Source organism: Nematolebias whitei, chromosome 16, assembly GCF_014905685.2.
Source record: "Nematolebias whitei isolate Nwh7 chromosome 16, NemWhi1, whole genome shotgun sequence".
Classification (NCBI taxonomy): Eukaryota; Metazoa; Chordata; class Actinopteri; order Cyprinodontiformes; family Rivulidae; genus Nematolebias; species Nematolebias whitei.
Window position 1 is genome coordinate 24,349,530 of NC_056513.1, and position 19,460 is coordinate 24,368,989.

The 19,460-nt window shown below is 40.6% G+C and overlaps 1 protein-coding gene across 1 annotated transcript in view; it reads left to right on the forward strand.

The window, feature by feature from the left end:
• The window catches only part of LOC119422453 (collagen alpha-1(XI) chain), a 72,622-nt gene that overhangs the window by 40,834 nt on the left and 12,328 nt on the right, over positions 1-19,460 (forward strand). Inside the window, exons 22-56 of the mRNA XM_037689825.1 lie at positions 571-615; positions 684-737; positions 811-855; positions 931-984; positions 1,104-1,148; positions 1,227-1,280; positions 1,673-1,717; positions 1,864-2,025; positions 2,110-2,163; positions 2,238-2,291; positions 2,383-2,427; positions 4,422-4,475; positions 4,563-4,607; positions 4,697-4,750; positions 5,955-6,008; positions 7,758-7,811; positions 7,900-8,007; positions 8,122-8,211; positions 8,303-8,356; positions 9,829-9,936; positions 10,100-10,207; positions 10,294-10,347; positions 10,450-10,503; positions 12,662-12,769; positions 12,855-12,908; positions 13,010-13,063; positions 13,163-13,216; positions 13,306-13,359; positions 13,483-13,590; positions 14,614-14,667; positions 16,224-16,277; positions 16,372-16,425; positions 16,519-16,572; positions 16,658-16,765; positions 16,846-16,899. Coding sequence (XP_037545753.1) covers positions 571-615; positions 684-737; positions 811-855; positions 931-984; positions 1,104-1,148; positions 1,227-1,280; positions 1,673-1,717; positions 1,864-2,025; positions 2,110-2,163; positions 2,238-2,291; positions 2,383-2,427; positions 4,422-4,475; positions 4,563-4,607; positions 4,697-4,750; positions 5,955-6,008; positions 7,758-7,811; positions 7,900-8,007; positions 8,122-8,211; positions 8,303-8,356; positions 9,829-9,936; positions 10,100-10,207; positions 10,294-10,347; positions 10,450-10,503; positions 12,662-12,769; positions 12,855-12,908; positions 13,010-13,063; positions 13,163-13,216; positions 13,306-13,359; positions 13,483-13,590; positions 14,614-14,667; positions 16,224-16,277; positions 16,372-16,425; positions 16,519-16,572; positions 16,658-16,765; positions 16,846-16,899 — 2,304 coding nt within the window. The remainder of the gene's footprint in view (positions 1-570; positions 616-683; positions 738-810; positions 856-930; positions 985-1,103; positions 1,149-1,226; positions 1,281-1,672; positions 1,718-1,863; positions 2,026-2,109; positions 2,164-2,237; positions 2,292-2,382; positions 2,428-4,421; positions 4,476-4,562; positions 4,608-4,696; positions 4,751-5,954; positions 6,009-7,757; positions 7,812-7,899; positions 8,008-8,121; positions 8,212-8,302; positions 8,357-9,828; positions 9,937-10,099; positions 10,208-10,293; positions 10,348-10,449; positions 10,504-12,661; positions 12,770-12,854; positions 12,909-13,009; positions 13,064-13,162; positions 13,217-13,305; positions 13,360-13,482; positions 13,591-14,613; positions 14,668-16,223; positions 16,278-16,371; positions 16,426-16,518; positions 16,573-16,657; positions 16,766-16,845; positions 16,900-19,460) is intronic.

The window sequence follows — 19,460 nt, forward strand, 5'->3', positions numbered from 1 at the left end:
TTTATTTATTACACTTTATTGTTTTTGTCTTGAACTTTTTTGAATTTACCATGTCCTGGATGACAGAGAATCTTCACCAACTATTAATGACTTAATCTGCCTGCCAAACTCTCCCCACCTTCATTCTGCTCGTTGCTTGGAGCAAGTCAAACCAGCTGCACCGCCCCGGTAAAATGCAGCTAATTTAAACATTAAAGTGCATTTATTAAGCAAATGTTAGACTGAGACACCCCTTTGCTATAATTTCGAGCAAACAAATAATTGTTGTTAAGTGTTAATCTTGTTAAATTTTTGTTTAAGTCCGCCCGTGCATGTTCCCACAGCTGTCATTTGGCAGCGCATCGATTTTTGGCACAGCACTCGACCACATTTCCAGGTTGTCAGCGGTGACGCGTAACAAACGTGACCCATAATAGATGCGTCGTATTTATGCATTTTTCCACTTTATTAGACAAATATGAACTGACGCGACTTATAGGGGGGAGTGATGTGTACGGCGGAAAATACGGTAAGTGTGTTTGAGAATACACCAACAAATGTCTTCACATACCATTTTGTTTGCTCTTACAGGGTATTCGAGGGATTGATGGGGTTCAAGGTTCCAAGGGAAACATAGTGAGTATATCAAAAGTAAATGTCATTACAGCTGCAATCACCTTGACATTAAATATCTTCCGTAACAGGGACCACCAGGAGAAACCGGAGCTCCCGGACAGCAAGGCAATCCTGGGATCTTGGTGTGTGCTGAAAGCGCATTGCTCAAATTAAAATGATTTTTATTAAAATACTAATGTAGCATCACTTCTGCAGGGTTTTCCTGGTCCTCAGGGGTTAGTAGGACTGCCAGGAGAGAAGGTACGTGAGTTTCACTGACAGATTTCTTCTTTTACTAAAAATGTCACGACTGATAGGCTTATCTCTGTCTCACAGGGACCTCAAGGGAAAAAAGGGATGCGGGGCTTACCTGGAAATGACGGGCCCTCTGTAAGTACATGTGCTTTCATATTTCTACGGAGTCTTACTGACATCATGCATTCCTGAGACTCAAATCAACTCCAGTTACAGCTCTGACTGCAGACATTAACAAGTCCTTTTGTTAACAGGGTCACCCTGGAAGAGAAGGCACTCCAGGTGAAAAAGGACTGCCGGTGAGTGAGAACTGCGTGGTTTTGATAGTTACACTGCATAAGGACTTAATTCAGCGTGTGCTTTCTGTTGAATCTTAGGGCCCTCTGGGAGTCCAAGGACCTGTGGGGTACCCTGGACAGCGAGGAGTCAAGGTTGACATGCAAAATAGAACAACCGATTTAAAGATATTAAAACAGAAAATGTGCTGTGAAATAAAAATACTCATTTTAGAGTGGCCTTTTATTGTGGTCAGCCTAAGGCTCACCTGCGCAATAATCATGCTGTCTAATCAGCGTCACAACTGTGAGATGGATAGATATTAACTTGGCAGAAGCGAAGCGCTCACTAACACTGATTTACACAAGTCTGTGAACTGTATTTGAGACAAAAAGGCCTGATGTGTACCAAGTCTTCGATCTTTTGAGTTCAGCTCAGGAAAAATAGGAGCAAAAACAAAAATAGTGCGTTTATATATTTTTGTCAGTAGATTTATTTTTCCTTTCTTCGTTAATAATATATTGTGTATTTATTTTTTGTTTGACAGGGAGCAGATGGAATAAGGGGATTAAAGGGGAGCAAAGGTGAAAAGGTAAAAAGCTGAAAAGTGACACAACTTGTCCACAAACAGAACATTCAGAAGATTTGTCAATTAAAGACGACTGTTTCAGACTTTACGTTTTTATATTTGGTATTCATCCTGTTCCGTTGTCTCATTTTCTTTGTTTCTGTGTGCAGGGTGAAGATGGTTTTCCAGGGGCCAAGGGGGATATGGGAGCAAAGGGGGACGTTGGGGACAATGGACCTATAGGGATCCCTGGTGAAGATGGACCTGAAGGCCCCAAAGGCCAGTTGGGTCCTCAGGGGGAGACTGGCTCTGCTGGTATTTCAGGGGAGAAGGTACATTGTTTACATACTGGTATGTGTGTATAATATTATTAAGCTATATTTTCATGTTTTGGGCTTCTTTTTTGTTTTTGTTAGGGAAAACTGGGCGTTCCAGGACTGCCAGGATATCCAGGACGCCAAGGGCCCAAAGTAAACAAAAATAAACAATGATCTATAGAGTAGGTAAAGTTTACACAAAGTGAATGTGTCTTCTTTCTCTGCAGGGCTCTGATGGTTTCCTTGGTGCACTGGGAGCTGCTGGGGAGAAAGGGAAGAAGGTAAAAAGAATAGTTACACTTGGCTTTTTCACCATCTACCAAGAAATCAATCTATTTTGATGAAATACCTTGTTTTTGTGATGTTACTCAGGGTCCTGCAGGCCAGGCAGGAGGTGCCGGCCAGAGGGGTTCAAATGTAAGTGCCTTCTAAAAATATCAAAGTCTAGACCCAAAATACACAGATTGAAAAGTCTGCAGCTTCTCAGAACCTGTAATTCTTTTTTTATAACACTTTATAACTCTTTAAAAACTGAACAAAACAGACACTTTCAGCTGAATATAAACAAATGTTTGCCTAAGTAAAGTATGCTGCGTTAATTTTGGTAAACAGCTCAGTCTAGCTGATGTATGCCATTCTAACTTTAAAAAAGTGACTATAAACTGCATTTAAAGGGAGTGCTCAGAGCTTTTGCGGTGCGATTCAACTGAAAGGGTGTTTAACAATCTCACCTTTTTTGTAGAAAACATTTTCTGTGGCCTGAATTTGAAGAAATACAGTTTGATTCTGACATGAGTGATGAGCTATCAGCTAGTCTGAGAGGGGCCACGGCCAAAGAAGATGGCTGCCATTAAAAAAACAACAAACTTAAGTCTCAAAAATTTCATTCTACAAGTCAGGTCATCTGGATGGTGTCTTTTTTTTGCTGAGACATTTCGTCCTTCATCCAAAGGACTTCTTCAGTCTGAGGAGCCACCAAACAAATTGAGTCCCACAAACAGCATCCATCCATGGCAGTGGATAGCCACAACCATCTTAGCACCAGCAACCCCCCTGGATCACTGATGAACTTTGGTGTTCAATCTCAAAAGTTTCACAGCATTTCCATTCACATGCTAATTTGTAAATAATTGCACTGATTTCAGTTTTGCGCTACGGGATTATTCTGACAGAAATATTGTGATGTTCTTGTTCGTGCTACAGCTAACAGCTGCTGCTATTCACGCCCCCAAATAACCTCAGAATTACGTTTATAGAATAGCACTCTTTTGAAGCACTACACGTTTTTTTTTTATTATTTAGACTGATGTTAGGACAACAATCTATTTTGGTCTTAGTTTGACTCAGACTAGTCTTTCACTCGTCAGTCTGGTCAGAAATAAATTCTATTTCTTCAAATTGAGGTTGTACTATATCAACTAATTGATATCCAGCATAAATTGAGCAGAGATTTTAAGTTTGGGTGTCCTCAGCCTCCAGCCTGCAGTGATGGTTCAGACTCTAAAGCAGTTGAACTGTGTCTGTAACCATCGCCATGGTTACAGACACAGGTGCTCAGGCCTCACACACAAGAAACCTCCTCACTTTGTCAGTAAAATAATGGATCGGAGGCGTGAGTGCCAACCAGACAACCTGGGATCAAAGTCCACCGCAGTCATCGAAAAAGTTGGAGAAATTATATTCTTTTTAAAAATCTATGCATTTGAAAATATTACCATTATTAATCATGTTAGTATTTTGTTTTCCATAATTTTTGAATGACCCAGATTTCTTCATCCTATTATGACCATTTAAATTTTTAATTATTCACGTTATGACGCTTGTTTTTTGTGAAACGTCTGTGTAGAAACATATTGGTCTCAAATGCTTTTAGGCCTAAATGTCAGCTGTTCGATTACTTCTGCCGAGGCAAGCTCATCATGCGATGACATCATGCATTTCAATGCACAATTGTTGTTAATATTGTTATCATTATTTTTTTTTTCCAAAACTTTTCTTTAGTTCTTTATAATTTTTACGTAGAATCCCATCTAAAAAGATCTGCTCTGTCAATTTAACAGTTTTTCACACATTTATTTATTAAATAATTTGTAATTATTTTATTAGCATTCAGATACAGCTGCTTAAAGGTTTTGATGTGTAAGTGGGTACATTGGGATTATATATTATTTATATTATATTATATTATATTATATTAATCATTTATATGATTATATATTTAGTGATATATATATCATGGCTGAACACACAGTGTTTAGGAAATATGTGGAACATTTTCATACAGATAAAACGTGAACACGCTTCAAGAATGTGGCGTCGCCTCACGTCACATAAATTACAGATTTTTTTTCCCGCACCGATCCGAGGTTGCGTCTTGCGTTTTGATCTCACACTTGCTTCTCTTCTGGCAGGGTGCCCGAGGTGCCAGGGGTGCGAGAGGCCCAACTGGGAAACCAGGAGAAAAGGTTGGCCGAGTCCCATCTCAGCTTGTGATAACATATCAGTTCCATTATCTGTGGTTTCACGCTGCTATCCATCTCGTGTGTTCATAGGGTGCCTCAGGGCATGATGGCCCCCCAGGATCTCCTGGAGAGAGGGTGAACCCAAGTCTTTCAATGCATAATATCAGCTGATGTAGCAGTAGACTCATCATCTCTATGTTTTTAATTAATTTTTTTATTTTTAGGGACCTCAAGGGCCACATGGAAGAAATGGAGAACCAGGACCTAAAGGAACAAGTGTAAAAACATTTATTTTCATAAATTCACCTGATTTATTGTATTAGTTTTGGTTTTACGTAACTTTTAATTTTGGCCTGCATCCAGATAAAGTTGACTTTGGTGTTACGCCTGTTCAGACAACACGTTTTCCTAGAAAGACCACAATGAAAAGACATCTACTCACTTTAAGACCTTAATTTAATTTACAGAAAAATGAATTATTGAGTTTTCAACGAGGGCCTGAATCCATCAGACCCGATGAGACAGATCTACAAATGAGTGTCTAATAGTTTTCTATTATAATAGTTTTTAGTTTGTAGATTTTCTGAAAGATAAAAAAGTTAAAAATCCTCAAGCATGTAGACCAGTGAGTTCTGATCACACTTTTTCTGCTACGTTGTGCTACTATGAAACCTAATTTCACTGCACAAAACTAAAAAACAAGTTTTAATAATCCAACAAAATTCAATCAGGTCAACTGGACAGTTTCTTTTTTTTTTTTTAGATGTTTCGTCCTTAATCCAAAGGACTTCATCAGTCCGAGGAGCCACAACAAACTGAGTCCCACAAGCAGCACACTCACATAGTGGACCAACCAGTTTGCTGGTGAGGCTATGGCTGCCTCAGAGGAGTCGACGGGGGAGAGGGTAGGCCCCCAGAAACTCTTCTCAACAGCAAACTGGTTGGTCCACTATGTGAGTGTGCTGCTTGTGGGACTCAGTTTGTTGTGGCTCCTTGGACTGATGAAGTCCTTTGGATGAAGGATGAAATGTCTCAACAACAAAAAAAGAAACCATCCAGAGGACCTGACTGAACTTTGTTGGATTTTCTACCTGGATTGAACTTTGAAGTTTTAGTAATGTTTAAATTTTGCTAATAAGGCTTGCATTTTTAACATTTGCCATTCTTGTAAACACACGTTTTGATTTGTCCATACAAATGTTCACCAAACACCATTTTACACATACTGTAGATCCTGCCAAGATTTTCTTCCCCTATGTCAGAAATAATGATGAGTGCAGCTAATCTTCTGTAAACCACAGACTCAGCTCTGTGGAAATGGTTTTAGCTGTACCAGACCAGAGTATCTGCAACAGAAATGATTTGGAAGGCAATCTTTGGAATGTTTTGAGACAAACAACACAAGAAATTTCAAACACTACTAAATAAAATGAATGTTATTCTATTATAACCATTATATTCAGACTATGCCGTGTTGTTTAGGGTCCGGCTGGAAAGGATGGACTTCCGGGCCACCCGGGTCAAAGAGGGGAGCCAGTGAGTGAGATTTTAAGCATTTATAAGAAAAGTGATTTCTTGTTTCTTTCTAAAGAATGATTTTCTATTCAAACGTTCATTCAAACAAGCTTGCTTCACTATAATATTGTTATTATAACTATATTATTATAATGATTTATCGTAATATTGTGTTATAATATTATAATTATTATAATATTACTAATAATTCAACACTGCAATACTTTCATTCAGTGTGCACAGCTTGAGCCAAACCTTAACCTTAATTTGATTCATGTCTAACTTTAACCTAAGTTTAACCTCAGGAACTCACTGAAGTTTAATTTTAATTTAACTAGACAAATTGCACTTCCTGCGAAAATGCAGTGTGAATGCTGAAGAACTTCCTGAAAAACAACTGGAATGATCTAAAAACATGCTGAATTGTAGATGAAATGGAAGAACAAGCCTAAAATAGCAGAAGAAAGCAAAAATAACACGTATTTGCTGAACTAAGTTTAAATAAGCAGGAATTTGCACAAAAATTAGGAAATAAGCTAAAAAATGTTTTCAAAATGAGCAAAAACATCTGAAAAGTAGCTGAAAAGGCAAAAAGAAGCTTAAACTACCAGAAGGAAGTGGAAGGAGCTGAAATTAGCTAAAAAATGTGGAATTAGCTGAAAAAGCTAAAATTAGCATAAAACAGTAAATAGTAGCTGAAACAGCAGTCAAAGCTGAAACTGGCAGAAAAAACTGAAAGGAGCATAACAAGCTGAAATTGGCTTAAAGGGGTTAATTAGGTTGAAAGTAGCTAAACGTACCATGAAAAACTTGAATTTATCTGAAAACAGATGAAATTAGCTAAAAAATTGCTAAGAAAAAGGATAGCTGAAAAGCTAGAACAAGCTTAAATTAGCAGAAGAAAGCAGAAAGAACATGTTTGCTAAAAGAAGCAGAATTAAGCACAAAAATCTGGAAATTTTCTGGGGGGGAAAACTGTAATAAGCAAAAACAGATGAAAAGTACTTTGTAGTTCATGAAGCAAAAAGAAGCTTAAATTTCCAGAAGGAAGTGGAGAGAGCATATTTCTGCTGAATTAGGCTGGAAAAAGTTTAAATGAGTGCAAAAAATGTGGAATTAGCTTAAATTAGCATAAAACAGCTAAATAGTATAGCTGAAATAGTAGAAAAAGATTAAACTTGCAGAAATAAGCTGAAATCAGCATAACAAGCTGAAATTAGCAGAAAAAAGTTAGAAGCACAAAAATGTAGTTAGCAGAAAGAATCTGAAAGGATCACAAAACAGCTGGAAAAAAACAGCTGGAATTAGCTGAAAATGTTTTAAATTTGCACAAGGAAGCTAAAAGAAGCTGAACCAGAACAAAATGTGAACGGAGCAGTAAAAGGTTGTAAACACATCTAAAGATTTGAAGGATGAGCTCAATTCATTTTCTATGAGAATAAAAAATGACAGACAAGGCTAAATATTTAAAAAAGCTCAAGTTGCACCAAAACCAGAAGTCATACAGGATTGTTCTGAAAGAGCTGAACATTTTCATTTATGATTTGTTGAAATAGCACAAAAATTGTGGAATGAGAAAGATGCTGAAAAACGTATGGAAGAAAAATGGATCACAATAGTGTGAATGCTTCATAAACATTCACACAAATACATTTTTTCTTTATTAAGGATAGACTTCTATTCCATGATGAAACCTAGTTTGAAAGTATGAAGGAACTAAAAACAGCTGCAAACATGCCAGAAGGTTTTATACTAACCTTCTATTTTCAGGGCTTCCAAGGAAAGACGGGACCTCCAGGACCTCCAGGTGTGGTGGGACCACAGGTAAGCCCATCCATGTGAACGTAGTGCTTTAATGTGTTGTTTTCTCAAGGAACGAACCAATCAGTGGATTTCTAACTTGTGTGTTCAGGGAAAATCAGGAGAATCTGGTCCAACAGGAGATCGAGGTCACCCAGGAGCACCAGGTGTGCCTGGAGAACATGGTTTACCTGGAGCGGCCGGAAAGGAGGGTGGAAAGGTCACAAACAACAATTTACATTATCTCACAGAGTGACTATTTATGCTTTGGTCGTACAGAACTATTGTATTTATATATTTACCTATTCTGGTTTTGTCCTTCATGGCCTTTTAGGGGGATCCTGGTTTACCTGGAACATCTGGGAAGAATGGTCCACCAGGTCTGAAAGGGTTCAGAGGGAGCAGAGGAGCCCCTGGAATAATGGTGACACATCTCTCACCATATACTTTGCCTGATTTCTTGATATTTTAAATAAAACACACTTTAAAGTTCAGTCTTTGCTTGATGTTTACAGGGACCGCCTGGTCTGAAAGGAGCTTCAGGACCTGGTGGATCACCAGGAGCCATAGTGAGTATTAGTTCTCTTTTTTCTACAGCTCATAGTCAATTTGCTCTTAAAATCTTTTTTTGTTGTTTGATGTAAAGTCTTAATGTGAAGTGATCAATGAACAAACTTATTATTAAAAAACCATCAAGATTCTTGCATCTACAGTAATGTTTTGATTATCGCGGGGGTTATGTTCCACACACCCCCGCGACAGGTGAAAAACTGAGTAGAAACGCTATACAGTAGTCCCTCGTTACTTCACAGTTTGTTTATTGTGGACTCGGTCTATCACGATTTTTCAAAAAATTGGACATGACAATTGGCTGATTGATGGATGAGCCACACGATCGGCATGGGAATTTTATTTAAAATAAATGGTTTTAAATAATTTAGCACCTGCTGCACATTTGTGGAGCCCAGAGCTAAAGAAAAAATGTCCTCCTGCAGCTTTGTGCAGCCCATACTGCAGGATAAACTTCCTGCTGCAGCTGATCAGCTGATCAGCTGTTCAGCGTGCAGAAAAGAGAAGTGGGCGTGGCCAAGAGCGTTTGCAGGTGGTAAAGAGCAGAGGAGGAAGAGAGCTGAAATCTTGAACTTCTGTGCTCCTTTAGAGCATTTGGAGTTTAGAAACATTGCTTAGAATATTGCAAGAGTGTGGGAAGGGTTTAAAACACCTTTATATGCTGAATATATATATATATATATATATATATATATATATGTACAGTATATAAATGCTAAAATAAACTACTAATTACTTGTACTACTATTCCTACTTCACGGTTTTTCACTTGATGCTGGTCTTCAGGGTACGGTTTCCCCTCAATAAACGAGGGACTACTGTCTTTATTTTAGTATTTATAAATATTTTAATGCTCTATAAACCTTTCCCACACTCTTGCAGTTTTCTAAACTATTAAACCTGTGTAATTTTAACAACACACATATATGCACTGTACAGTACTGCAAAATTTTACTCACCACCTCTTCAGACCGCAGCTCAGTTCCAGTAGGACTTGGTTCTGGTTCTGCAGCGACAAAGCCCACCGCCCCGTCCAGATTGATGTGCGTGTGGATAATTGAGCTTCAGGATTATTTGCGACTTTCCTGACAGTTTTGTGAGCGTCATAGATAGATCGTTACTTTTGACTTTGTGCTGTCCCTCCATTATCCCTCCATTTTGGCAGAAAGCAGTGGCTGGATGCACTGTTGGCTTCTGGGTAGTATAGTTCTTTTGACTTGCGTTACTGTATAGGCTTATTGAAAGAAAACTGCAAAATGGCGGCGCCTGTCCAAAGTATTATTTTTTTGTTAACTTTTTATCCCGTACCCTCCCAATCACGTGAGTAACATTAAAGCTGACAATCGTTGGAAAACTGCGAAAGAACGAGTCTGCAAAAGTCGAAACGCAAAGTAATGAGGGATTACTGTACAGTACATTTCTTGTACTTTTATACATAAACATGTTCAAAAGACCAGCATGCTGTCTGTAGGGACCAACAGGAGAAAGGGGCCCTCCAGGACCAGCTGGAGCCATTGGACAGCCTGGTCGTGCTGGAGCCATTGGAGGACCTGGACCAATGGGAGAGAAGGGGGAGCCTGTAATTATACCTAACTTGTTTATTATCATACTTTTGTGTTTTTAACCATATAAACCAAATTAAATGCATTTATGAATCTTTGAACTGCTTAATACACATTTATATTTGTCTTTATAGTTTGCAAAAAAAAAAAACTTTAAAATTTGTGGACTATTTATCCCAGGGTGAGAAGGGACCTATTGGCCTGGCAGGTCAGGATGGGGATCAGGGACCAGTAGGGATGCCAGGAGCTATGGGCCCTGTAGGCCCTCCAGGAGATGATGGGGACAAGGTAGACTTTGTGTACCTAAAAAGCAGAAAGACTGACCCAGAGTGTGTATTGTTCCACAGTGGTAAGTTGTGTGTTTGTGTCCACAGGGAGAACAAGGAGGACCTGGGCAGAAAGGCAGCAAGGGAGACAAAGGAGAAGCAGTGAGTATGGAGATGACGAAGTACACCAACATGGATGGTGCTCCATAATGTTAGCAGCTCTGATCATATCTGAATTTTGTCACGTTCACTTTCTTCCTGCAGGGCCCCTCAGGCCCTACTGGCACTCAGGGACCAGTTGGTCAGCCAGGACTTCCAGTGAGTCTTTGCATTTATTTATATTCTGTTTTTACAGTGGTTTGAAAAGTAAAACTAACTAGAACTCTGGTCTGATGCAGATTTGATCATTGACAAAGAATCAGCAGTTATGTGGGACAGGTCTGTCTAAAAGGAGAGTTTTAAAAGAGGTTTGAAATGTGGTAAAAAAAAAAAAGTAGTTTGCGGTTAAGATGGACAGTGAAACAACTTTAGGATGTAAGAGGATGTGTATTGTAGCCTCTTTTTGCAGTTTGATCCAACAACTTAAAAAATATTTATGAAGCGTCTCCATTGTAGTTTAATTTACTGAAAATGTCTGTTTTTTTGGAGCTGGCTTATTGTATTTTTGACAAGAATATGGGGCTGTACCACTGAAAAGAAAGTCCTGTCCACACACGTTCCCAACTCATTGCTGTATAAACAATATATATTTTTTTTAAGTCTCCAACAATTAGCAGTAAGCTAGCTACTAAGCATTAAGAATACACATGAGAACACAACACAGCAAGGTATGAACTATGCAGATCTCAAAAATATTATCTGAAGTGTTCTTTTCCTTTTTAGTTAGAAAAAATGTTTCCAGCTTCCAGTTTTGTTTCCATGGCATATTTGAATGGTTTGAATGGTAACTGATATAAATCTCATGAAAGAATTTTTGGTCAGAAACTTAACATTTATTTCACACTACCAGATGTAATAAAGTCTAAGTGAATGCACAAAGAATTTACACAGTTCAATAAATTTGAGCTCTGATCCATCATATCAGATCATTCTGTCACTAAACATTGTTCTGTCCAAACAATCAGTTTCAGCAGAAGCTACATTCTGGGGAGACAACATTTACTAAGATATAAGCTCTCAGATATTGGTTTCACAGATCACACTATCGGATGGTTTTCTAATTATCTCTCATGCCGAAAGCAATGTGTTCAACACAATGGTACTTCTTCTAGCTATTTAACTGTCAATAATGGTGTACCACAAGGCTCAGTCTTGGGACCCACTCTCTTTACAATTTATATACTGTAAATAATGTAGGTTAGAACAGTTGTGATGCCTCCTTGCATCTCTACGCTGATGATACAGTTGTTTATTGTTGAGCTAAAACAGTGGCTAAGGTTTTCCAGCTTTTGTCTGCATTTGACGTCATTCAGTCAGACTTGTTCCATCTTAAACAGGTGCTAATTGCTGATAAAACCCAAGTGATGTTGTTTTCAAACAGGAAATTGTTACCAACAGTCCTCCCTCCTTTCTTATCCACACATGGTTTTCCTATTGAGTTTGTTGATTCATATAAAAACTTGGGAATTTTGATTGATGCACATCTCTCTTTTAAGCCACATGTTGAAAACTTGATAAAGAAACTGAAATTAAAACTGGGTTTCTTTTTCAGAAATACAGTAGATCTTGCTTAACTGAATGCCAGGAAACGCCTTGTAGCTGCTACTTTCCTACAGGCCATTGGCAATGGTGACATTATTTATATGAATGCCACTGCCTGCACCTTGCAGATGTTGGATGCCCTCTACCATGAGGTGCTAAGATTCATAACTGGTTGTAACTACCATACCCATCACTGCACTCTGTACTCATTGGTCAGTTGATCATCATTAACTTCATGCAGGCTCTCACATTGGTACATTTTCATCTTTAAATCAGTTCTTGGTCTGCTGCCTTCTTGTAGATCCTCTCACATGCCACGTTGTCAGTGCAGTTACAGCGTGCGCTCTCAGGCCATCAATACCTGCAGCATCCCCTCAGTGCAAACTGAATTCGGCAAAAAGGCATTTTCTTACTCTGCTCCTGTTTCCTGGAACACCTTGCAAAAAGACTTGAAGCAGTCCACGTTGACATCTTAATGGGATTTTAAACAATTGATAAGTGCAATAGAAAAATCAAAGCAAATATATTCCTGTTTTTAGTATTTTCGTATTTTACCTTGTTTTTTAAGGCACCTTAATTTTATTGTGTTTTATAACACTACTTAAAAAAAAAATGTATTTGCATTTTCTTGTTGTTTATTGTTGTGTGTAACTTATATGTGGTTTTGTCTAAAGCAGGTCTCTTTTGAAAATGAGTCCTCGTGACTCAATGAGACCAAGTTGTACAAATAAAGATTGAATGAACTGAATAAAAAATGATCCTCTTTGCGTAACAGGGTGTTGATGGATTGCCCGGTCTTCGAGGCCAGCAGGGCATGTATGGTCCAAAAGGTGATGAAGGATCACGTGGCTTTAAGGGCGCCAAAGGACCAAGAGGGTTACAGGTGAGTCGTGTTTCTGTGTGGACGTATGAAGACATTTAAACAATGACATCATAGAAATAGACTGATTATCCCTGTGTTCTTTAAGGGAATGCCTGGCCTGCCAGGAGAAAAGGGTGAAAGTGGACACATTGGTCTAATGGTGAGCTCATTTTCAGTGTATATGCATGTCTTTTATAGCTTTTTTATTTTCATTATTATTAGGGGGAAAAATGCTAAGTCTCCCTAATCATTTGGTTTTAGGGTCCACCAGGACAGCAAGGCCCTGTTGGTGCTCAAGGTCCAATTGGGGGTCAGGTAAGTACATTTATTTATTTGTTTATTATTATTATTATTAAATAAATAAAATACCTCATAGATTCTGAACAAATAATGACCATTTTTGGTGTTATACAGGGACAGAACGGTAGACCAGGAATGATAGGACAGCCAGGTGCTGTTGGGGAGAAGGTACAATCCTGATAAGGATTCTGTTTAGATTATATCGTACCCAAATTATATTTTCTGTACATTTTGCATTAACATCCTGTTCCTCTTAGGGAGAGGATGGTGAGGCAGGTGACCCTGGACCAGTTGGGATTCCAGGAAGAATAGTGAGTTAAATTACTTTTTGCTGGGATCTTATTTATTTGAAGATCCATATTTTAAAAGCCCATCTCATTTTTTAAAAGTTTTTTTCCCCTCCCATATCTCACATTTGCTCATTCCACCCCTAGGGAGATAAAGGAGACCAAGGGGAAAAGGGAGATACAGGCCCTCCAGGAGCAGCTGGTCCTCCAGGAGCCAAGGGCCCTCCAGGGGAGGATGGAGCCAAGGGCACTGCTGTGAGACACTAATAATACAAACTGTATTGTATATAGTAAAAGACAAGTTACTGGAAATACATTGATATACTATGAAATAATTTGATTTGTGCTTAACACTCTGTTTTGGTAAAAATTGGGTAAAAGACCTAAAGGCTTGGTATAACCCTTAGGCTGTCAAATGTTCAAAGTAAACCCATGTTTACTGTATATATCCAACATATTGTGCACTTCTGTAATGAAAATAGTTTTTTGTGATTGCTGTTGGAACACCGTCACACTTTGAATGCTCATTATAAAAACACAGAGTTGGTTATTTTTGTTTCATCCTGTTTTGCTCCAGTTTTCTTGCGCTGAGATCAGCAGTGAACTGAGTCGGTCCACTTACACCAAATGAGAAAACCTCCTTTTTTTTTGTTCTTGTACACAATTTACTTCTAATAGATTTTAATTAATCTATCGATCTTTTACAGGCAACACAGTGTATATACTGTACTTTAAATCATATACAATGCTCATGCTCAGCTTAAATTTCTGAGTGACTTGCATTTGATTACAACACCATTTAGTTTAGACTATAGTCTAATCTAAATGGATTAACTATATATATTAAATAACTCCATATTTCTTAATGCCAGAAGGCTGGCATTTAAAAATATGATAGTTTTATGGCATATCTGTATATTATTTAAAATTTTTGTATGCAAAATTAAACAATTGAAAGAACATCCTCTATGATTGGGGATTCCATAACTTTTGCCAGTAGCTGTACAAACTATGGACCACCAACAATGTAAAATGAAGAAAAAAGATGAGAAAACATTTTATTTAGAGTTTTTTTTAAATAATCAATCTCATGGTGGCATGTGCTACCAGAGATTTTGTTTTAGGCGTGCTGAACAATTCTGAATGATTTGTTTTATAGGGCACCAAAGGAAAAGCTATTTTGCCAGTCAATCTGTTTTCTGAGCCTCAGCAGTACTTTATATTGGAGCAAAGTGTGCTGTTTGATGCAACTCCAGCTCAAGCTTCTTCTTTCTACAGGGTCCTATAGGTCTGACGGGTGATCTCGGACAGCAGGGAGAGGCTGGACCCAATGTGAGTGCCTGCGTCTAGTTTCCTTCTTTTTTCTTTGTCTTCTTCTACTCTGCTGTAAAGTACCTCTGTCCGTGTTCTGTTTTATTGCCTGTTTGTTTGCAAGATTGCACAACTGAGCTAAATGTTAAATACTTAGAGAAGTGGACAGACAAAAAAAGCAAAAATCAATGCATTTTTCATGTGAAGGAACCGGTTCAGTTCCTTGAACTGGTAAAATGCAACACTGGGCATTAAAAGACACAACTGAGGAAAATACTTATTTATTTTAAAGGCATTTAGTGGTTTTGTTCTGACTTCCAGGGTGTTTGCAGAAATATTTTGCTGTAACACACAAAGTAGGGATGCACAATGGAATGGATTTTTGGCCAATATCCGATACACCGACATGTTAAAACTTATTTGGTCGACAACCGATACCGATATTTTATATACTTTCCTTTGTCAGAACATAGCCCTCTTATTTATGTTTATTTGCTACAAAAATTGTGTAACAGCTGCAAGAGCTGGTGACATTCAGTAACAGCCATATGATATACATAGTACTTTGACTTATATTAAATGAAAAGTGTTAAATATTATTTATTAGCATTAGTCACCTGCAATGCTGTCTCACTTGTGGAGGCTTGTTCCAGGTTCCTATAGCTGCAGTGAGGGATCCTCTGCACTCCTGTGCATGAAGGACAGACTTTTTAAGTTCAAAGTTTTTGTTTATCCTTTGTGTCGTAAGACTAATCATGCTAACGGGGCTAACACAACGTCTACATGTCTGTGGTAAAACTCACCCAAGTGCTATCGGCTATTAGCTTCTCAATGACGTCCGAAATAATGGTTTGTAACTCGGGTAACGTTACGTCGGAAAAATATCTCTGACTGGAGACGATGTAGCGAGGCTCAAAGTAATCCAAAAAAATTTCTGAATTCGACATCCTCAACAAAAAAAAAACATACACATTGCCGACATTTTCACTTCTTCCTATTCACCATGATCAGATCAGCTAGGCACGCGTGACGTCATCACGCTGTGCTGCTGCTGCAGGCATCCTTGTCACTGGGTTGTCATAGAAAATCAGCGCCTTTTATATTGGTGAGTTATTTTAAAGGAATGGCCGATGTCCAATATTGAACTTTAACGCTAATATTGGCCGATACCAATACCATGCAGATAATATCGTGCATCCCTAACACAAAGGCATCAAACTGAAATCCATTTATTTTCTGGAGCCCCTTAATCATGTCCAGGGTTGCAGGGACCTGCTGCCTATTTTCAGTGTAAAATAAAATGATAAATAATTTTTATGGATCAATTATGAGAAAAAAGAAAAATAGTTCAGTGACACTATATCCAAAGTGAAGATAAAAATCCCAGCACGCCATTCATTTTCCTTAACAAATGGGATGCTAACCGTCTTCTGCCGTGGTTTATTTTGGGCACTGTAAGTTGTACAGAAACATGCATCATCTTGATCAGTTGTAGTTTTGCTGCTGTGATTGTCCATAAGACAGATGCGATGTGTTGTGAAGTTCTTTCCTGCCCACAGTTTTTCTTACCTCATTAGGGTGTAGATGGCCTCCCGGGGTCTAAAGGAGACACAGGAGATCCTGGAAAATCTGTGAGCCTCGCTTTATACATTACTTTACCATTCTCAGCAGCTTTTTTATTTAAGAACATGGCAGGATGGATAATCTGACCTGGTTTGTTCTCAGGGACCACCAGGACCATCCGGAGAACCTGGACCACCTGGACCGCCTGGGCGAAGGGTTGGTATTCATTAATGTGTTAGAGCATGTGTGTATTATTTTTATTTCTTGTTTTATTAGTTAACAATTTCATCCTTTTTTCTGTCCCTTTAGGGCCACATGGGGAAACAAGGGAAGGAGGGGAAAGCAGGTTTGAAGGGAACAAAGGTGAGAGTTAGAGATCAGTGTTTCTGAATTTTACCTTTGGAATGGGAACCGTCTCAGAGGGTGTCCAATCTTTGTGTCACTTCAGGGCGCTCCTGGACTGGAGGGACCTGTTGGAAAAACAGGGCCCGTGGGTGCTCAAGGGCATCCTGGGAAACCAGGTCCCCAGGGCTTGAGAGGAATCCCTGGCCCTGCCGTAAGACCACTTATAGAATCCAATGGGTAAAAAGAAAAAAGTCTACTGTGCTTCAGTTTTTCTTTATGTCTTTTTGACAGGGTGAGCAGGGTCTAAATGGACCACCGGGTCAGACAGGACCACCTGGTCCCATGGTAAGACCAAAGACCTGTTCCTAAGAGATTAAAACAGGACAGAATGAGTCATTTACAATAAAAATTTATGCTAAAATATTACTTGTTTTTAATTACTAACAGTCAAACACCAAAGTGTGTCAAATCAATGTTGTCATTAAAAAAAGTACATTTTTTATTTTTATGTAGTTTAATTTTATACATATTCACATTAATAAATAACATCAAGCACATTTTGATTCATTTAACTAATTAATCAGTGAGTTAAAGTTTTTAATATATTAAATATTATCCTGGTTTATAATATCTTTATTGTGCTAAACCAAGCTAGCTTGCTGCTGGTTTTTGTGTAGGCTACCTATATGAACGTGCTATTTTGTTCTCTATTTAAAAGTGAATAAAGTTCTATTTCATATAGGCTTCGCCCTTTAAGGCTGTCGCTGATGGGTTTATCCCGTTATGCAGAGCATAAGCACTGAAAAAATTAGTCCACGCCCACCTGCTGTGTGGGCCCCACCCGGTCCGTATAAATTACGTTAAGAGCGGGAAATCGGCTCCCATTTTTTCTTCAGCGAGCTAATATAGCACTGTCAGAAGAACAAAGAAGATAAATTGTGTAAATGACCAACCTTTGTGAAGGATGCTTGGCCCGGCAGTCGACCTCCGGTCGTCCGGTGAGTTCTCCTCCCCGAGGAGAAGATGACAGCAGTCTTATTCCAAGGTAAGCGTCGGGGAACATTTCCCAGTGACAGGTCACTACACGCTGGACAACGCCATCTTGTGTTTTTTCCTCTTATCGCCGACCCTCGGGGCGAACCGGATGGTCCCCCCGGGGCAAGGTGTGCTCAGCTGCAGCCCCCGCTGCTCATTCCCTCCTGGGGAGCGTAGTGTGGGTGGAGGGGGGCTGAGTGAATGCTCACCCCATCCCACCTCGTTTCGCATCGGCGATCACACCGCTCCCGGCCGACAGCGCCCTCAGGGGTTGCCCGGCGGAACCCGGGAGGAGGCTGACATGAAGGGACCCCTTTTTTCTACGTCCCTCGCCTTTTCCCGCCAGTTCGGATGATCGGCGGAAAGGTTGTTTTTCACCGACGTGTTTCCAGGCAGCCGCAGTTAGCAACAACGTGCGCTGCTAGCATATAGCATGTCCAAGGGACTGAAGGCCGCAGACCTGCCTTGGAGACAAGAACTCCCTCTGTAAGGCAACTGACGCTATTCCTCGGTCCCCCCCCCCTGGAGCCAAGCCTCGCGGAAGCTTCCGGAGCGAAGCTGCCCAGGTCGGAGCAGCGTCCCGTCCCTCCGGAGGAACCAGACGGCGACTAAAGCTCTCCAATCGAGCCCACCGACGTGTTTTTCAGGCAGCAGCAGTTAGCAACTACGTGCGCTGCTAGCAGTTAGCATGTCGAAAAGGCTGGAGGCCTCAGACCTGCCGGAGGAGACAAAGAGCTCCCTGTGTAATCGGCAGACGCCATCCTCAACATGTGCGCCGCTTCCACGGGTTGCCTGTCGAGGATTTGCAGCGTGGATGACGGTAATCCAACGTTCCATCTGGCTCCGTCACTCTCCATTGCTGCCGGAAAAGCTGCACAAAGACCTGATGGAGGGCCCCATCTCATCGGACGCGCTGTTCGGAAGCAGCTTGACGTCCATGCTGGCGAATTCGAAGCAGTCGGAGGAGACGTCGGAAGCTGTACGCCATCTCATCAAGCCGCGCGGCTCATCCCGTCCCCCAGCCCGCTGGAGGGATCGTCGAGAGCAGAGGCAGAAACATCGACGCTCCACGGCAGCAGCAGCTTCGTCTAGCCCAGCTCCACCACCAGCCCCGCCCGCCAGAGACCACCCCTCCTCAGTCCGGCAGCCTGCACTTCAGTGTTTTCCCCAGAGATCGCCTGCAGACGGCGCTCGGAGCAAACAAACCGCAGGGCTCACGGGGAAGAAGTTTTAAGAAATGACGGTCTGCGGAGGATGTGTGTATAAATGACACAGGAATTGAATAAATGATTTTCAAAGATCAAAATGCCTGTTTTTAGCCAGTCTGTAAGCTCGGATGAGCTCACAGCCGCTACACACACATCCTCCACTCATAAAAGAGCCGGTGTCCTTAAATAAAGGTTTTTTAAAATCCACCGCCGCTCCTTCACATGCCCAGACGCTCACGTGACACCACGGTAAGCGAAATAACTTGTTGTCAATCAGACCCGCACGATCACCACCCAACGGTGTTAACGCGCACCCGAGCGAGACAAGCAGCCTCCATCCAAACGGCGCTGTGTCGATGATGCACGCACAGCTGCCCGGCGCTCACCGGCCCACATCGGGATAAATGTGGTACCGCAGGCCGGGTCCGGTGGAGGTCCCCGCTCTCAGCGAAAACAACACACGCCTCTCCTGAATGAACGCGAGTGGCCGTCATCCATCGCGTCTCAGCGATCGGCAGCTCACGGCGGCATAAGCGTGAGACAGCTGAATGAATCCAATGACGGGCCCCGCCCTCAGCGAGAGCGGCGCATGTCCCTCCAGAGGAAACGTGCGCTCCCGCGAGGCTCACAACCTTCACTTCGACAGCACGGCGTTGATGACGT